The 17,886-nt window shown below is 38.4% G+C and overlaps 1 protein-coding gene across 6 annotated transcripts in view; it reads left to right on the forward strand.

Moving 5' to 3' along the window:
- LOC124596151 (phosphatidylinositol 3,4,5-trisphosphate 3-phosphatase and dual-specificity protein phosphatase PTEN) overlaps positions 1-17,886 on the forward strand; it is a 237,765-nt gene that overhangs the window by 92,129 nt on the left and 127,750 nt on the right. For 2 of the 6 annotated variants that reach the window (XM_047135170.1, XM_047135172.1), the window contains one exon: positions 7,188-7,890. The exons of the other annotated variants lie outside the window; for them this stretch is intronic. In XM_047135170.1, the coding sequence (XP_046991126.1) occupies positions 7,188-7,273 (86 nt within the window). In that variant the 3' untranslated portion in view covers positions 7,274-7,890. Of the gene's footprint in view, positions 1-7,187; positions 7,891-17,886 lie in introns of those variants that run through there. 6 annotated transcript variants of the gene reach the window in all.

The following is a 17,886-nucleotide window of genomic DNA, read 5'->3' on the forward strand; positions in this document are numbered from 1 at the left end:
GGTGCATAGACATGCTTCCACTGCTTGCTTTGCTCCATTGCCTCAGGATCGTAGTGATATGCTTGGTGCTCATCCTTGGTGATTAGGTGGCTGAAGAAGACATCTGTATTGATCTGACACAACTGCGATATTTCCACTGCTGCATTTGTTCAGGGGCATTTTGAATGGGTGTGAGCAGTTGCAAAATCCACTGGAGAGTGACTTTTTCATGTTCATGTTCATTTTTCTCTCTATGGACTTGGTTGTGGTATGCCTTGCTCCAATCACCAGAGCCGTCTCTTTTCTTGAGATTCCTATTTCTTCGCAGTTATTCTGCCACTTCATTCTTAGTCATTTAGACTAGTTTGACCACTGTCATATGATGGTTCATTGTTGCCTTACATTTCCTACAAGTGCACATGAATTGTTGGAGCAGTGTTCCCGTACAAATGCTGAAAATGAACTACCACATAGTGTTCCAATTTAGCAATGAGCTACATCACTTTGTTTTGGCTCCTTTTGTGGGGTGCTACGGTATTATGTGATCAGGATTTCACTGCCTATGAGGACTGCAGACATGTACTGGCAAACAATCAAAAAATTAAGTAACTTTATTTTTGAGGTGATAATTTTAACTTTGGCTTCCTCTTGTAGACTGTAAATGAAAACAGAATTTCAGGGCTCTTCACTTTATGTGAAATGCTAACAGGAGCAAAACCGCAGATCACTGTTATCATGTAGACTACATTCAGAGTTGCTGAGAATTTGAAAAAAATATTACTTTATGCACATGAAAACGATCAACTTTTGACCAAATAATTTAGTTGTATAGATAAAAAAATCTACTCATCAAGTGTCGGCAGAACATAAACATAAAAAAAGGTTATAATTAGGCAAGCTTTTGGAGCCAGTGGCTTCTTCTTCAAGCAGAAAGGTTGAAGGGGATGGAAGAGGGGTGAAGGAAAAGGACTGGAGAGGTCTAGGAAAAGGCATAGATTTCGGGAGAGTCACCCAGAGCTGTGGGTCATGGGAGACTTAATGTATGGGATTAGAAAGAAAAGTTGATTATAGGAGACTGCATTGGATGAAATTTGAGAGCGTGAGGTGGAAGACAAGGTAATTGCAAGACAGAGATTACTGTGTAAACATCGTACATCAGTTAATCAGAGTGAGAAGCTAAGTGCATTGTATGTAACAGGGGTGAGAGGGGGACAGTGAAAAATAGACAGGTAAGACAATGAAAGATGTAGAAAACTAAAACCAAGTGATGAAAAGAGTAGTTATCCTATCTTCCATCTTTAAGCTCTCAGGTTTTCAAATCTCATCCACTACAGTTCCCAACAATCAGTCACCTTCTCATCCGGTGCGGTAAGTCTCACCTGACCCACAGTTCTGGGTGACTTTCCTGAAATGTACCCCTTTTCCTAGACCTTTCCAGTCCTTTTCCTTCACCTCTTTTACTTCCCCTTCAACCCTTCAGCCGAAAGGAGGAGCCACTGGCTCCGAAAGCTTGACTAATGATCATCTTCTTTTATGTGTGTGTTCTGCTGCCGCTTGGTGAGAAGATTTTTTTATCGACCCAATTAAATTAATTTCTTTATGCTCATTGACACACGTTTTCCTAATTTTAACTCTACTTTATACATAATTTCAAGCTGCATTGATTATTTGGCAGGTATTAGTGCTAGGGCTTTCCTGCCACATGACCTTACATTGTTCCCTCACACATAAAACTCGGAATGTACAAGAGGTTGTGCAGTATGAAGAATATCTTATGTGGATGAGAGTGAGTGAATCTGGCTGTAGAAGAGTTGGCTCAATGACCAGTTTCGAAGACTGTGAAAAATATTAAAAGCAAGTCTGTCAGAGTTACTTGCATAAATTAAAACTGAGTAAGACTCATCCTTCTACATTTTGTGGTGGTAAAAGAATATAAAATGTAACAAAGAAACAAACAGCATTTTCCTTTAAAGTATTTATTACTCACTTTTCGTTAAGTTTGATTTTTTCACATTTTGCACATCTAGTAGGTGTTTGAGGATCACATGAAAGAAATATACTCTCATTGATAAATTGAACCTCATAAAAATAACAGGAAGGGGATTGTGTGCTTAATACTTATTCATTTCAGAATACAACTTTGGGAGATGTTAGAAGTATGTTCCTCTTTTGAGGGCACAATGAAGAGTAATCAAATAATGTGTTTAAGTTGTTCCAGTCTGTGAAATTATTGGGTAGTGAGGGAGTGTGCCTTTGCAGCTGGTTGGAGAGTTGGGGCATGGAGATACGGTATAGGAAATGTTTGGGGACTGGGTTTATAATGTAGTGTCTGCCTGTGAAGACTGCAGTAAGACTTAAACCATTCTGGGCAAGTGATTGTTTGTTACTGCAAATGTGCTCTACATGGGTGCTTCGACTGAGTAGAAGAAATTTTTTAGTGTGGAAAGATAACGGCTATGGAAGTGGTAGGTACTATTGGTGGTGAGTGGGATTTCTATGGGTAGAGGTTTTTGTACACCCGTTAGAGGTGGATGATGCCATCCACTGTAGCTCTAGTAGGGCATCGTGTATAAACTGCTGTGCTATTACACTAACTCCAGAAATTTGAACCTGTGTTACCTGTTGCACAGTGTGTGTTTTTGCTCTCCATTACTGATTGGTTGTACTAATATATTGTAGAATCTTCTTTCAGCAATGTCTGACAGATTTGTATGTGGTACGGTGTAGTCATTTGGCCACCTTTTACGCTATTGACAGTTTACAGTTTCCCATACAACTGTATTTGATTCTTGACACTACCATGGGATCTCTAGGTGTTTCACTGAGTTTGTGACATGCGACAGAAAAGTGGAAAAGAGTGTGTGCACAAGCAATAAAGGTTTTAAGATCTCCAGTATCAAGGGTCACCATAAATTGATCGATTGACCACTTTTCTCACTCAAGAACAATTTGTAACAGTGTGTGCTACCTAGAGCATTGTAATTGAAGTTGAAATAATTCTGTAAATGTTTTTGGTCCAATCTATCATAAAATTTCACATTACATTGTTGCCCTTGTAAATCAGACACTGAAAAAAAAACTGTTTTTCATGTAAATAATGACAGTACCAAAAAAGATGTTGACAATGATAAAACAATTTGGTTGTGTGGGAGGCTGGAACTGGTACAATGCTCCTAATGGCAGGTGTCTGGGTGCTTCATTACCATGTGTAAAAGGAAGTTCACATATTGTTTGAACAGTATTCATGTGTGATAAACAGCTTTGTGATAAACACACACTTGTTCTTAAGAAAGGGGGGGGGGGGGGGAGGGAGAGAGAGAGAGAGAGAGAGAGAGAGAGAGAGAGAGAGAGAGAGAGAGAGAGAAGTAAAAGCTGATAACACACATTCTAAAATGGGAAGTTTATAAAAAGTTGTGACTAACAGCACATTTGTGCAGGATTTGTGTTTTAACTAGGTTTCAATTCCCTCAGGCTTTGAATTAATCTCTGTGCTGAAATGTAAGGACTTGTCATTGTTTCCCTGCTGTCACATTTTTGGGATAGGCTTGCTTGCAGAGGCAACACCTAATTGTGTGTCTTATGATCTCAAGAAGACCTACAGTACTTTGGGACACTATGTCCTTCGAGAGATTCACAACTTAATTTTTGAAATGATTCCAATTTGTTTTATTTTGAGAAAAATATAACCGCTATTTGTCTGTAGAATAGGTTCTATTTCAAAATCTAGATTCAGGCCTTATGCCATTATCAAGTGTTAAAACTGCAAAAGATTAAAGCACAATAAAAGTATTAGGAAAATGCAAGGCTGACAGTAAAATCAATGTATGGGCTGCATGATTTGTTCTCTTACATATTATAAGTCATAAGTCTTGAGTATAACCCAAGTCGTCATCAAAACATGTATCTTAGGTTATATAAACGAATTTTGTCAAAAATAAAAGTGAGAATATTTGATTATTTACTGGCCATTAGCATGACTTAGTTGATAGGTTGTGGAAAAATAGATGACCAAATCAAAGGTTTTAAACTTTGCTACTCTGTGTCTAAACAGTCACTGACATGAACATAAGTGATACATAAAGGCATCACAGTTTGCACCATGTGATCTGTGGTATGTCATGGGAATAGGTAGTGGGACATACTATTATACAAGCTGGGTACATTATCTTTAAAGTGGGCAGAGGATGGCAATGTTTACATAATATGGCGTGAAGATCCACCTCCCCAATGTGCATGTGAAAAATGCGACTTACAACATCATAATTAAAGACAGATAAAAGTACAATCTTGGAAAATTGAAATATTTGAAACATGGTGAACTATACTATTGATTATATGAAGTTTAGTGTTATCTGAACTTCTCTGCAAGATTGTAAGGTGAAAGTGTTACTGTACCGCAGTGTGTCTGGACACTCGTTATGCAGAAAGACAGTGTCTTTCTGTCATTGTTATTTGTCATTTTCTGTGGGTCTCAGTTCTATTTCTAAGCCTACTTTAGTTTAGAGGTTGCATCTTTTTAGGATGACCTGCTGTTACGTGCTGACAGCACGTTGTGTATTGTGCATTCTTGGTGTGTTTTTTGTGATGTAATCACACCTTTTTAATGGCATTTGTCTCTTCACTATTGCCTGCTATCACAAGTGCTCATTAACAAAATGACTTTAGTCTTCTTTTTTTATGAAAACACGTGTAACCATTTCCATAGTGCTGCAGTTTTGTTGGGTGTGGCTTCATTACTGATAGAATACAACTTTTGCCCAAAAAATGTGTGTGCCTCTGGTTTTAGCTGATTCTAAGATAAATGTCATTAGTATTATCTGTTTTACCTTGTGTCTGATTTTCTCTTTAAATTGGTGATAGGAAGATAATTGGCCCTTGCTCCCAACTTTTCTTTTTATATAAATCTTTAACAATTAGTGTCTCAGATGAAACCAAGACACTTCGAACTGTTACACAGGGTGTCCCAGATATGTTGAGGAAAACTTCGAAGGGTTTTAGAGGGCGTCTTGAGAAGCAAATCGAGGATAGGAACCCATGTCGGGAAGTGTCATTCAACAACACTACGGAATGTCAAAGATGTGGGAACTGGTGCTTGCTTCTAGGCCACCTCTTCAGCAGCAAACATGACTTTGTACACTGATGGACTGTAGGCAGACAATATCACAGTTGTGATTGTTATTCACAGATCATGACTGCTTGCTATGATTGTCAGTGGAGAAAATGGAACTAGCTGCTGCGTAGAAATTCTCTCTTATGAATGCGATGCTCTGTTGCCTCAGTACATGATGGTTTCAGGCATGGGTTTCAGACCGTATTTTATTTTTCTCTTGTGTACCGAAAAACATTGGAGATTTAAGAGGGTTCCAGGAGCAAAATGATGGATGGAAACCAATGTGTGAAATTTTGATCGATGGATGGAAACCAATGTGTGAAATTTTGATCCATTGCAGCAACACAGTATCACATTCATAGAGGACAAGGCCATTCTGCACAGCACCACCCCCTCTGCTCCTGGTGGCCGTGCCCCACCACCCCCTCTGCTCCTGGTGGCCGTGCCCCACCACCCCCTCTGCTCATGGCCAGTCCCCGCATGCTACACCCTCTGCCACAGGCAACAGCGCCCCTGCCCCTGCTATCCTCTCTGACCAAGGTGTGTGTCGGGGGGGGGGGGGGGCTACTGCTACGCCTCTGCCCCTAGCAATTCCCTACCTCTGCCCCTGGTGGCCCCCTACGTCTGCCCCCAGGCAGCACTGTGACTCTACCCTGTACCCCCTCAGCATGTGGCGACTCACCTACAATTACCTCCGGTGCCCCCAGTAAACCCCCCTTGTGACCCCATCCCTTTTGCCCTCTCTCGCCTTGGCTGCCTCCTATCTACCCCCTGTTTATCTCATCTCCCCCACCTGCCTCCCCACTGCTCAAGTGTGCAAATCCACTCATACATGCCATGGAACCCAAGTTGATACTAGCTATGTAACAAAGCTGCCATGCAGAGCAGTCTGGATGTCAGGGGTTTTGACCGGTACCCCAAAGGGAGCAAAGTGACTCTTACACTTGCAGTACTTCTTCTCAGATAATTGTACAAACAATATTGATAGAACACTTTTCAGTGGTTATTTCCTGCTTCCTGCCTCACTGTAACACCACCAAATTAACTCTTGTACTTGCTTTTTATCCCTTTCCCTCCACATTTTCACACTTTTCTCTTTCATCCCATTTTCATTCGTTTCACCTGCCCTTGAAAACTGCTTTAAGCCTTGTGACAAATTTCATGAAATACCTACTGAGTATTGATTTTTTGGAAATGGCATTTTTTTAATGCCAAGAAGTAGGGGGTGGGAGAGGGAGATGGAGGGAAAGGGGCTGGAGCGATAAGATGATACAAGAAAATGTAATTCAAAAATCTGCACTGAGCACAACACAAACTGTGTCAAATGAGTAGTTAGCAGACAACCACATGAGTTGACATAAGAGACTTAAAGCAAAGGCAAATAAAAACGTGTACTGAAGATGACAGTCAGCTACTTAAACATCAGTATCACGAACAAGAATACTAATATTTTAGGTGTTTACAATTGCTACAGTTGAGAAGGCATTTGTAAATAATGATTTGACCCCATGCCTCGGACTTCTTTTTGTGCCATCTCACAGTATAGATATATTATTAGTGGTCCTTTCTTTCAATAATCTGACACTTCTCTTGGCGTTTTTGACATAACAGATAATTATGCATTTGAATGCCCTCAGTACATTGCTGTCAAGATAATTTCTTTACTAGATGTCTGATTGAAAGTGTCCTGGTGAGCTTTTTCATTATTAAAACATTACAGTTATAGGATACACATTAGCACTGTTATTTGCTGCGTGTAAGTTGATTTCATTTTCTTTATATATTTGAACACACAGACACCAGTAGACTGCACTGTTTTGACAGGTCCTGTTTGTGGAAAACTTACCTAATTTGTAGTTCACAATTTGTTCCTCACAAGTTTACCTTCATGCTAGATAACCAGTCCTCTCTGCTACACAATCATGAGATGATTGCTAATAAAATGTTAGAATGTGTGTTAATTTGCCAGCATCATTTCAATGTGTATGTAATGTGTATTATGATGAATTTAAATTTTTTGGTGTTTGCTTTGCTCTCTGATTTCATGTACAATTCAAAAAATTCTCATGCAGCTTTTTTTCCTCACATGCCTACACAGTGGATTCCGCTGAGCGAAGGGTTGGCAGGTATCGTTTACTTTCTGATTCGGAATACAGGCATGTAAATGAACTATTTGAGTCCTGAAGGCCCAATAAGGGCTGTAATGGGTTAACTTGCTTACAGTAATCTGAAGATGGGAGAACAGTGAACAAACAGTGTGTCCATTTTATAGAACCATTTTACAAGTGTACAAAACCTTGAAGAAAGGTGTATAGAAGATAAAAAGTATTTTCGATATTTACCTGAATTTTTGTTGCCTGGTGCAGAATTATTTATATCTGTTTTTCATAACTGTTCATCAACATTATGCAAGACAACTGTGAGGAAACATTGTTAATATTTCTCTTATTTCAATGAGTCATACAAATCCACATTCAAATTTTCACTCCTGTAGCACTGTGCTGTTTTAGCTCAACTAAGAAATAAAGATACATTTTCATTTTCTGAAGTGATCTTTGAATGTATGATGTGGCACAAAATTATGGAAGTTTTGTTCAAAAATTTCTGCTTGTATTTTAAAATATTCTGGATGTTTCTATTATTAGATGATGTGAGGCAGTGTTTAGTGCAATACAAATAAGTTGACATGTCGTGTAAATGGAAAAGCATTTGTGTTGTGGCTATGTTTCATGTAGTTCACAGAATAAATGCAAGGTTTCTTGCTATTATTTCAGTCATATTTTTGCATTTGTCATTATCGCAGTTTACTGTTGACCTAATTGTCTAAAAGACACCCTTAATCTTGTAAATGAACAACATAAATCAGTTTTTGTCATGAGTAAATAAAATGAAATGAACAGTGAAGTATATGTTGCATTTTCATTTTGATGCCTAGGTCTTTGAACTAGGAATGTACTTCGGTCCTTTCTATGCCACTGTTACTTTCTTTTTATTTCTTTAAAAATGAAAAATCGAAATGATAGGGAAAAATGGTGTATGATCTTGAAGACTTCCATGTACATATGTACGTCTGCAGTCCTGCATTGCCAAGATAACTGATTTACAATTAACAGGTTGTGTGTGGGGTGTCGGTAGTAGGTTTGTATGGTTTTAGTTGACTTTCCATCATTCTTTAGCTGCTTCATTTTGACAGGAGTATGTCCTCTTAGACCTGTTGTCTATGTTAAACTTAGCATAACAATCACAATAATAAACATTATAGTTGTTTAGTGTGCTGTAGAGAGATCAGCGGTAGATAGTGTAAGGGACCTCCATGGAGATCTGAACAACAGTTAATTCAGTGCTTCTTGCTTCAGCCACTCTCATCCATTAATTGTGGAGCTTCCTATTATACATTCAGCCACAGTAAACTGTGTAAAAATATTAAACACTTTCATTTGTCATTTTGGACATACATGGCCCCTGTGAAGTAACTGATAATACATACTATGATTATTTAACTTTCCAGAGACAAAATGTGGAATATGTTAACAAACAATGGATTTATAGTCTTGGCAATAGATGTGAATGAGCACTGCATTGTACAGGTCTTTGAGTTCTGTACTCCAAAAATAGAAATGGAATCTTACAATATCGCATTTCTGGCAATATAGAATACTCCAACAAGAATTTTACAATTGTGTGTGGAGATACAAATATTAATTTTCTACCTCTGATAGTTTTGACGAAGGGCATCTAGAGTTACTGATTCTTCCTTTGGTTTATAACATTCCCAGCAGGATTGTAAGAACATAGTGCAAAAGAGATTGCTAATTTATTTCTAAATTCAACTGTCATTCATGAAATTGGTGAATCCTGTAATAAACAGGTTGATCAACCATGATGGTCCAATGTCAGCAATAAATCATTGCCATGAATCAGAGGTAGCTGATGAGAGAGAGGTAAAATTTCACAGAATAACAAATGGTGACTCAGTTTTGCTATTCAGGGGGGATTAACAGGATGAACAATGAGGAAAAGTGTACAGAAGATCCACGTATGAGGGATATTTGGAAAGTAAGGTCCGAATCACTGCAGCTAACGAAATGTCACACAAACTTTGAAACGCATATGTGCACCACATCCTGGCATACCTGAATCACCAAGTGACACCATTTGCATTGTTATTGTCCCACTGTGCTGTTTACAGTGTTAGTTCAAAATGTTTAAAACAATAGAGCAGCTGCTGGCTGTGAAATACAGTCAATGATTTGCAGTAGCAGATATTCTTTGATAGATAAGTGAGGTGTATAGCCCAAATGCTATGAGTGACAGCAATGTGCATAAGTGAGTGAGAGCTGTCAAGGGAAGACGGGGAAAATGTCAAAGATGGACTGCGATCAGGCCAGCCATCATCGCTCTCAGAGGATTTGGTCAAAGCCTTGTACAAAAAGATTCATGAAGACTGGCAATTCACAATTGAAACTATAGCATTGGAATTTCCAAATTTGGGTCGAACAATTTTGCCCTTTGAAAGGTTGCAGTTTCACAAATTGTGGGCACATGGGCTGCAGGGAACGAGACTGAGGTTTTTCACATGTCCCCAGACACACATCAGTCGATGAAATGGCATCATTTGACATTACCAGTCAGTCAAGGCCAGGCAGACCTTATACAAATTATACTATTAAACTAGATATGCAAGTGATCTCTAATATAGAGCCATGTGCCCCCTTTCCACGTAGCAAACATTTTTGAGAAGATACAATTCAACAGTATTTATAACCACTTTTTTGAGAAAAATCTTTTAACAGAAGCTTGACGTGGCTTCCGTAATGGCTTCTTTACTGGGAAAGCGGTAAATGATTTCGCAAGTTCAGTTCTAGTAGAAATAATCAAGAAAAATGAATTTGTTAGTATTTTCTGTGATCTTGTCAAGGTCTTTGTGGAGATTATAAAATTCTAAGACAGAAACTAAACAGTAAATAACTCAGGATCAAATAACAACAGTATGGAAAGTTGTTGTTGTTAGAGGAGGAACCAGAATGACATGTCATTAAAGGCATTTTCCATGCCTTTATCTCAAGAGTGGAAAATGGGTCACATTAGCAGATAACGTAACAGGAATAAGATAAAATTTAGAGGGGCTTAAATATGGTGTCTTGGCTTACTGTAGTTTTTAATGTATACAAAAGATTTAACTAGAACATCAGATGATCTTCAAGAACTGTAATGTTTGCTGAAAACTAAAGTATACTCATAAAGGGCCCAAACTCATCCAAACCACAGAACTCATTTGGGAGAATAGTGGTTCAAATACTCATGATGCCTCCCATACTTAGGTTGTTAACGACTTTAAGAAATCGGTTAAGATGAATGCGGGAATGATTCCTTTGAAAGGTCGCAGCAGATTTCGGTGTGGCAAATTTCCTTCCTCAATCCAAATGTGCAGTGCTTGAAATGACGCCATTAATGGGATGTTAATTGGGATTTAACTTCTTTCATTCCATCCCAGACACACCGATACAAGATATAGCTCGACGATTATTGTAACGATCTTACCACTGGTTCACAGCAAACAGTTGAACCCTTACTCTTGTGATGACTCGTATTATGCAATTCCAGACAAGCAAAAATGACATACTTGGACCAGTAGTGAACCCAATTGGCACAAATTGGATGAGGCTTCATATGTGGAGTTCTAGGCATCAAGATGAATAATAAACAGATGATACCAGCACATGGATGAGTTTACAGAAAACCTGTTCTGCCCACTTTGCACGTGGAAATATATGTGCTTAATGACAGGAGTGAATTTTGGATGATCTGCTAAGTTAATACCACAGTACTAGAATTCAAAATAATTTCAATATATACTTTGTGCGCCTATCAAGGATTCAATAAGGAATAGCTTCGTACAGATTGACAGTTGATATCACGCTGAAAATTGAAAATTGTTGTGTGGTTCAAAAAAGGTGACAAATTACTCCATTACCCACTCACAAGGTTTGATTTGGGCTTGGGGATGTAACTTCTGCTAAACTCTAATGTTTGTAATAATCAGATTTAGTCTTTGCTGATATAGCCTGTTAACAGAAGACCAAAAAAGGTAGAATACGGGAAAAATTTCATGTAGTCACAAATTTTTGTGCAATGGTACGAGAGTGTGTCATGAACAGTGTAAGCAAAATACCCATTGGTGGTATGTTGTAAGCGTGGGAGTTGGGGGACATGTAAAGGTAACTGTTTTTATGTTTTCATTGAACAACTTGAAAACTGTGGCTTCTAGCAAAAATGTTTCCCAGTACAAAATTAATTTATATTAAATTTCCTACTAAAAAGGTCCTATTCGTGTTTCGTTACACTTGTCTTCTGCAGCATGCCTTATGAATCACTGGTGATGCAGTGTGTAGACATGCCTAGGGAGGTTGTTTCTTTGTCACAGAGTGCATTAACACTTAATGGAATACAGGTATGAGTTGCTAATAATACCAATGAAAGAAACACATATGGACAGAAACTACAAAGATTTGTGCACGCTGCTCTACACTGCTAGAGGAGAAATTGATTCTTAGTCTTCCTGTATGGCAGCTGTAGCATTTTTTCAGGAAAGGTGTCTTTGAACACTCCTTGCTTTTAATTTTACAGGCGTCTGTACCTCTCCAACATTTTCTGTCTAGTTCTGTTATGAGAGTTGACAAACTGACTTCAGTGATCTAGTGCTTATATAGTGGAGTTATTTCAGTGTATTAAATGGCTACTTCTTTGCATTTGTCAAGTGAACTATTATGTTATGAGCAACAGCTTGAGCTCTCAACTATCTACCAAACTGAAGAGCCTGTCCCAAGTGTAACATGTTGTCAACAACATCAGTTTTATTGTTTCCATTATCTCTCTGGCTGAAACACTTTTTACAGCATCACCCAACATTTGAAGAGACTCCAAGACTTAAATGATCTCCCTCTGAACACTGGTAGGACTCCTAAGTATTATGGAAAACTTCAGATATTTCAACATACATCAAACAATGCAGATTACTGTTCTAGACTTGAGTCCACTGCCATCAGAAACACATTCACATCCACCTTTCAAGATGTACAGTGGATGTGTTGTAAGTGGTTCCACTCATTGCAGTCCATTCTAAAAGTGGTAGCAATTCCTGAATGGAAGAGATTTATGCAGTTTACCAGTAGCACAATTAATAGTGAGGGAAGTTCAGTGACTTTCTGGTCAGTCATTAGTTTACCACTGAGTGATTACAATACAATCACACGGCTTTACAGTACACTGTCAATGACGTGCAGCAGCAAGGTGCCACATTTAGCAATCAAATCCTCTTCCTCCAACACTAAAAAGGTCGCCGACATAACACTTACAAATTATGCACTTCTCAGCCATTGTTCATGGGAAGATATTTTAAATTGAAGCTCACTTAATAAACTGAAAATAACTTCATGACATAAACATGAGCTCAGTGAAGTCTTGTTATCTATTCACATAAGAGACCTAAACAGGAAATTCTGGGGAAGTATAGTCTGTCTGTAAACTGAAATGTGAGCGGCACTTGAAGTGGGAAAGATCGTCTTTCCCAGAAAAACAGCACAGCTGTGTGTGTGTGTGTGTGTGTGTGTGTGTGTGTGTGTGTGTGTGTGTGTGTGTGCGCGCGTGTGTGCATGCGCATGCATGCAGTGTCACGTGCCCTCACTGCACTGTATTAGAAAATGCAGAGAGGTTTGGGATTTAGACCAGACATTAGTGTGAAGTCTGGTGATCGTGAACTTCACCTCACCATCTCTCCTTCCCTTGCCGATCAAATATTGGCTGTAAAAGAATTTTTCACAACCAAGATTCAAACAATAGTGTGCACAGATTTATGTAGTTTTTATCCATAGATGTTTCTTGTGTTAGTGTTATTAGTAACACACATCTGTTTTCCCTGTAGTGTTAATGCAGCTTGTGGAAAGCTAACACCTGCTCTATCCTCACCTCCTTCCCCCAGTATGTCTGTGCACTGTGTCCCCAGTGTGTTGCTGCTGCCAAGGGTTGGTATACTTTGTGAAACATGCTGTAGTTGCTTCTTATGATGTAATGGTCTAGATAGTGGAGAAGCACCTGCTCGCTCTTCAGTTTGCAGATCTGTAAAGGAGGGAATTGGAGATGACAACCACCTGTTGTGACCTTCTTTCCCCTCGCGCTTCTATGCTTCACTGCCACCTCCACCACCCTTTTACAATGCCAGAACACAATTTATTTCATAGTATGACTCTAATGCACGTAGATGTGGTACACAATTTAATATTTGTTCTTAGGCCACTCCCTTTAATAGTAATTGCTGTTTTTAATCATGTGTGAGTTTTGCATCCCCTGCAACATGGAAACTATTAGTCTCAGAGAAAAAAAATAAACAAGGCCCCTATTTGTAGGAATTTAGTATAGCTTAATTTTGTACTGGGAAACATTTTCACTAAAAGCTGTGGTTTTAGAGCTATTGAAGGAAATCAAAAAGAAGTGGCCTTTAAACAACTACATCCAATATAATTCACTTCCCAAACATCTCCCAGGTTTCCTTTACTACTTGCCCAGTGTACAGATTGAATAACATGGCAGATAGGCTGCAGTCTTGTCTTGTTTGTTTGTTTCTCAACTATTGCTTCTCATTCATATCCTTAGACCTATGGTCAGCAACTGGTGGATTGTGATAGAGATCTGGACCATGGAAGAGCAAAAACTAGAACGCCAAAAATTTTTTGAAAGTGTGTATTACTCAAGTCAGTCTTTTAAAAAATATTTTTCTGCAGATAACATGTTTCAGTGCCACCCTTACCATTTTTATAGTATTTACAAGTAATTTGATTAGAGTTCTTAATGGTTAGTAGGTAGATTAAATACATAATTGCTATGCTGTGTAGCACAGGAGAGTGCGCTGGGGAGTGGGGATGGAAGGGAGCGAGCTGGTTGGCCATCACAGCATGTTATGTTGGTCCGCATGAAAGCTCTGTACACCCAAAGCCAGCATAAGAATTTTCTTTCATGAAATAGGAAATTTTGTAAAGACAGTCTTTTACTCTGGCAACATATGAAGAATCTTTTAATCGGAATAGACATATCCATTTTAACAAGATTTTTGTGCTTGTAACTCAAGTGCAAGCTTAATGCCACTTTATGAAACTTGGATGTGAAATAACAATTTTATATTTTGGGCGGGTATATACAGCGACAGTGACCTGCGATGTGGAAGTGGCCCCTTTGTGAAGCGTTGACATAAACTTTGACATGAAAGCATCTCCTTTCCGAAGCTTCAAGATGCACTTTATGCTGGGTGGCAGTATTTTCATAAAGAACAAATCTAAATAAAAAGTACATATTTTATTGTCCCTTCATCAGTAGTTGCTGCAATCTTATTCAGAGCTGTTGTTAATTTTTTTTGTTATTATTGAGTCTTGTAACGTTCCCTTTCATTGATATGGATCTTAAAAAGCCTAAAGTTGATAGTGAAAATACCAAGTTTTTGACTGATTGAACTGAACAGTTTTGTTTTACACTGACTGATAGACCTACGAAACAACTCATCAGCAGTTCCACAAAAACTTTCCTCTGGGTACTGAAGTTATCAAGAAAAACTCCAAGCATATCTGGCTTCTTACAGAAAAAGCACCATCTTACTAAATCACTCTATGAATGGGCAAGATAATTCTTCCAAATGAGCATTTGTGTGTGTGTGTGTGTGTGTGTGTGTGTGTGTGTGTGTGTGTGTGTGTGTGTGTGTGTGTGTGTGGGGAGGGGGGGGGGGGGGGGAGTGAGTATGTTGGAAGTGGCCGCAACACTTTTTGAAGAGAAAAAAGAGTGTTTTTGCCTCAATTCGAGGTATTCCATTGTCAGCAAGAAGCAGTTCAAGAACCAATATTTTAGCAACTGACAATAAAAGTAGTTTGTTCAAATTTGTGCAGAAGGTGGCTTGCTATGCCTTAGCATTTGATGAATTTTGACACTGTTGATGGAGGACAAATGTCTACCTTTGTGCAATTTTTGGATATTAAAAGTAAAGCATTTAGAGACGAACTTTTGGCATGAGTACTGAGCTGCAAGAAAGTGGCAAATTAATGTATGACCTGATGCAAAGTGTGTCATCTTTCCATCACAGGCAGGATATCTCTGAAAAAGACATTGCAGGTCAAGAATTATTCACTTTCCAACAATTCTTGCTTATAAAAAATAATTCTGTAATAGACATTACAGTATTTTCAAATTTTATTTCCCTCACTGATTTTTGAATGCAATTATGCCTATCTACTGTATTTCATATTATTTTGTGAGTGAAAGTTGAAGTAAGTTACTAAGGAATATGAGCTGGCTTCTATTTTGTACCTCAGTAAAAAATTTTCAAAAGTGTCCGGACCCCACCTAAAATTACCTGTCTACTCCTGCTTTAGGGCTCAAGCAGCTGTTGTCTGTTTGCGATAAGTGTGTTAGGCAGCCACCTTGTATTTTTCTCTCTGCAGCCTTCAGAATTTCAGTCTCAACATATGGAATGTTTTTTATGAATGTTGCTTTGTCTTATTTCAACCAATCTTTTAAGATAAGTCATAGGATCATATTGTCATGTGTTCCTGTAGTTCTGAAGAACATAAACTGGTCCTCCAAGGTTGGCATCTACTTGCTTACATATTCCTCTGTAAATAATTTGTCAGTATTTTGATTTATTGACTTATTAAGCTGATGGTTTTGTCACATTCTCTGCTGTAACCAACTTTTCTCCAAAGGCTTCTTTAATTTTCCTACAGGTGCAATCTATCTTTTCCATATTCATACATACTTCTACGGCTTTGCATTAGTTATGTAACCATTCCTGTTTCCCCATTTTGGACTTTTTGTTCATCTCACTTTTTAACATATATATATTCCCTTTTGCCTGCTTCATTTGTTGTATTTCTATATTTTCTCCTTTCATCAGTCAAATTTAGTATCTTGCCTTATCCAAGGATTTCTACTATGCCTTGTCTTTCTGCCCATTTGATTCTCAGCTGTCTGTACCATTTCATCTCTCAGATCTACCCATTTGTCTTTTATTGTATTCCTGTCACTGTATGTCAGTTTTTGAGAAATACTGCTTTTGAAACTCTTGACAATCACTGGTTCTTCAAACTTATGCAGCGCTCATTTCCTTAACCCTGTGGTACATGAATTTCACTGCAGTGGACAACTTTTAATGGTCAATTCTCTGGCGTTTTCAATCAGTCATGAGGCTGCAAATGCATGCAGGATACAACACCGGTAGGGAGTGCCCACTGCAGTGAACTGTGTGCATTTGCAGCCTCAGGACTGATTGAAAATGCCAAAGAAGCGACCACTGTCCACTGTAGTGGATGCTATGTGCCACAGGGTTAATTTGCTACTTTTCTGCAATTAGGATTTAGTCTGCAGTTGGTAACCAATAAATTTTGGCCAAAGTGTACATTTGCCACTGTAAGTTCTTCACAGTTTAAAGTGTATTTAAGAAATCTCTTTTATGCCGTTATGTAATCTACCTTAAACCTTCCAACATCTCCAAGTCTTTTCCTCATATACAAATAATGTTCCATGAATCCTTAAACAAGTGTTAGAATTTTGCACAAAGCAAAATTTAATCACTGCTATCAGATGGTTTCCCTTTCATTCCTTTCACCCAGTCCATGTTCTGCTATTTTTGCTTCTCTTCCTTTTCCTTCTAACAAATTCGTCTCCCATCACAATTAAATTTTTATCTCCCTTAATTATTTGAGTAACTTCTTTTACCTCTTCATACATTCGTACATCATCGTCGTCGTCGTCATTGTTGGCTTTGTGTCTGTCTTGGCTACAGTAAATGTGTTCCCTATGCTTTTCTCAGTAGTTCACCTGTATTCTTACTTTTTTTATCTCTTATTAAACCTTCTCCTGGATAGCCCCATTTGATTTTTGTGTTGATAATATTGTACTCACCTGACCAGAAGTCCTGTTCTGCCCACCAGTGAAATTCAATAATTCCCATTATATCTAACTTCAAGCTATTACGACGAAAAAGATGGGTTTGCAGTGACAAACTTTAGTTGCCATCTGCACTTGATATGTTTTCACTGTGTCAGATCTGTCAATTACCTGTTATAAATCTTGCTGATGAACTGTCATCTTTAGAAATTGTTTTGGTGGTCTAGCTACTTTGCACACCATCGTGTACAAACTTCCTTTTATTCTGTCCTTGATGGGTGATGCTGGAATATTAGATCAACTTCCAGCTACTAAACAAACTCCGAACTCTCATTTGCACTACTCCGTATTTAAAGTTTTTAAAGTCTCGCAGTGGCAGACCCAATCGATTGTAACTCAAAATAGTTGAATCCTTGCACCGTACATCAAAGTTATTTTTTAACGTAAGAATGATTCATTTGTTTTGGGTACCTGTTGACACTGTTGGTAGCCCTCTTACTCTGAGCTCTCTGTGATGCCACCAACTCGGTGCCAAAGTCTACATATACCCTCATACAGCAAGTGAACACCTTACATCAGATGACTGCTCACTGCTGCCCTTGTTGTTATAAAGTACAGAGTGGGGCTCATAGTATCTGTTCCTCTTCTATATATTACTTTAGCTGGCACGAGTACCGATAGTGGGCCAGGGTATTTGATAAAACACCCTGTTAGACTACACTATCCATTTCTCTCTACAAAAAAATCAAACGTATCTACCTGATGAAGGAATCTAACATTCTGCACTTTGACCTGTAGAATGTCAGTTCATTTTTTTCTGATGAAAACTTCCTCAGTTATTCCATGTATGGAGATGGGAATGGGGGACCGTTTTA

This window comes from Schistocerca americana, chromosome 2 (genome assembly GCF_021461395.2).
Source record: "Schistocerca americana isolate TAMUIC-IGC-003095 chromosome 2, iqSchAmer2.1, whole genome shotgun sequence".
In the NCBI taxonomy this organism is placed as follows: domain Eukaryota; kingdom Metazoa; phylum Arthropoda; class Insecta; order Orthoptera; family Acrididae; genus Schistocerca; species Schistocerca americana.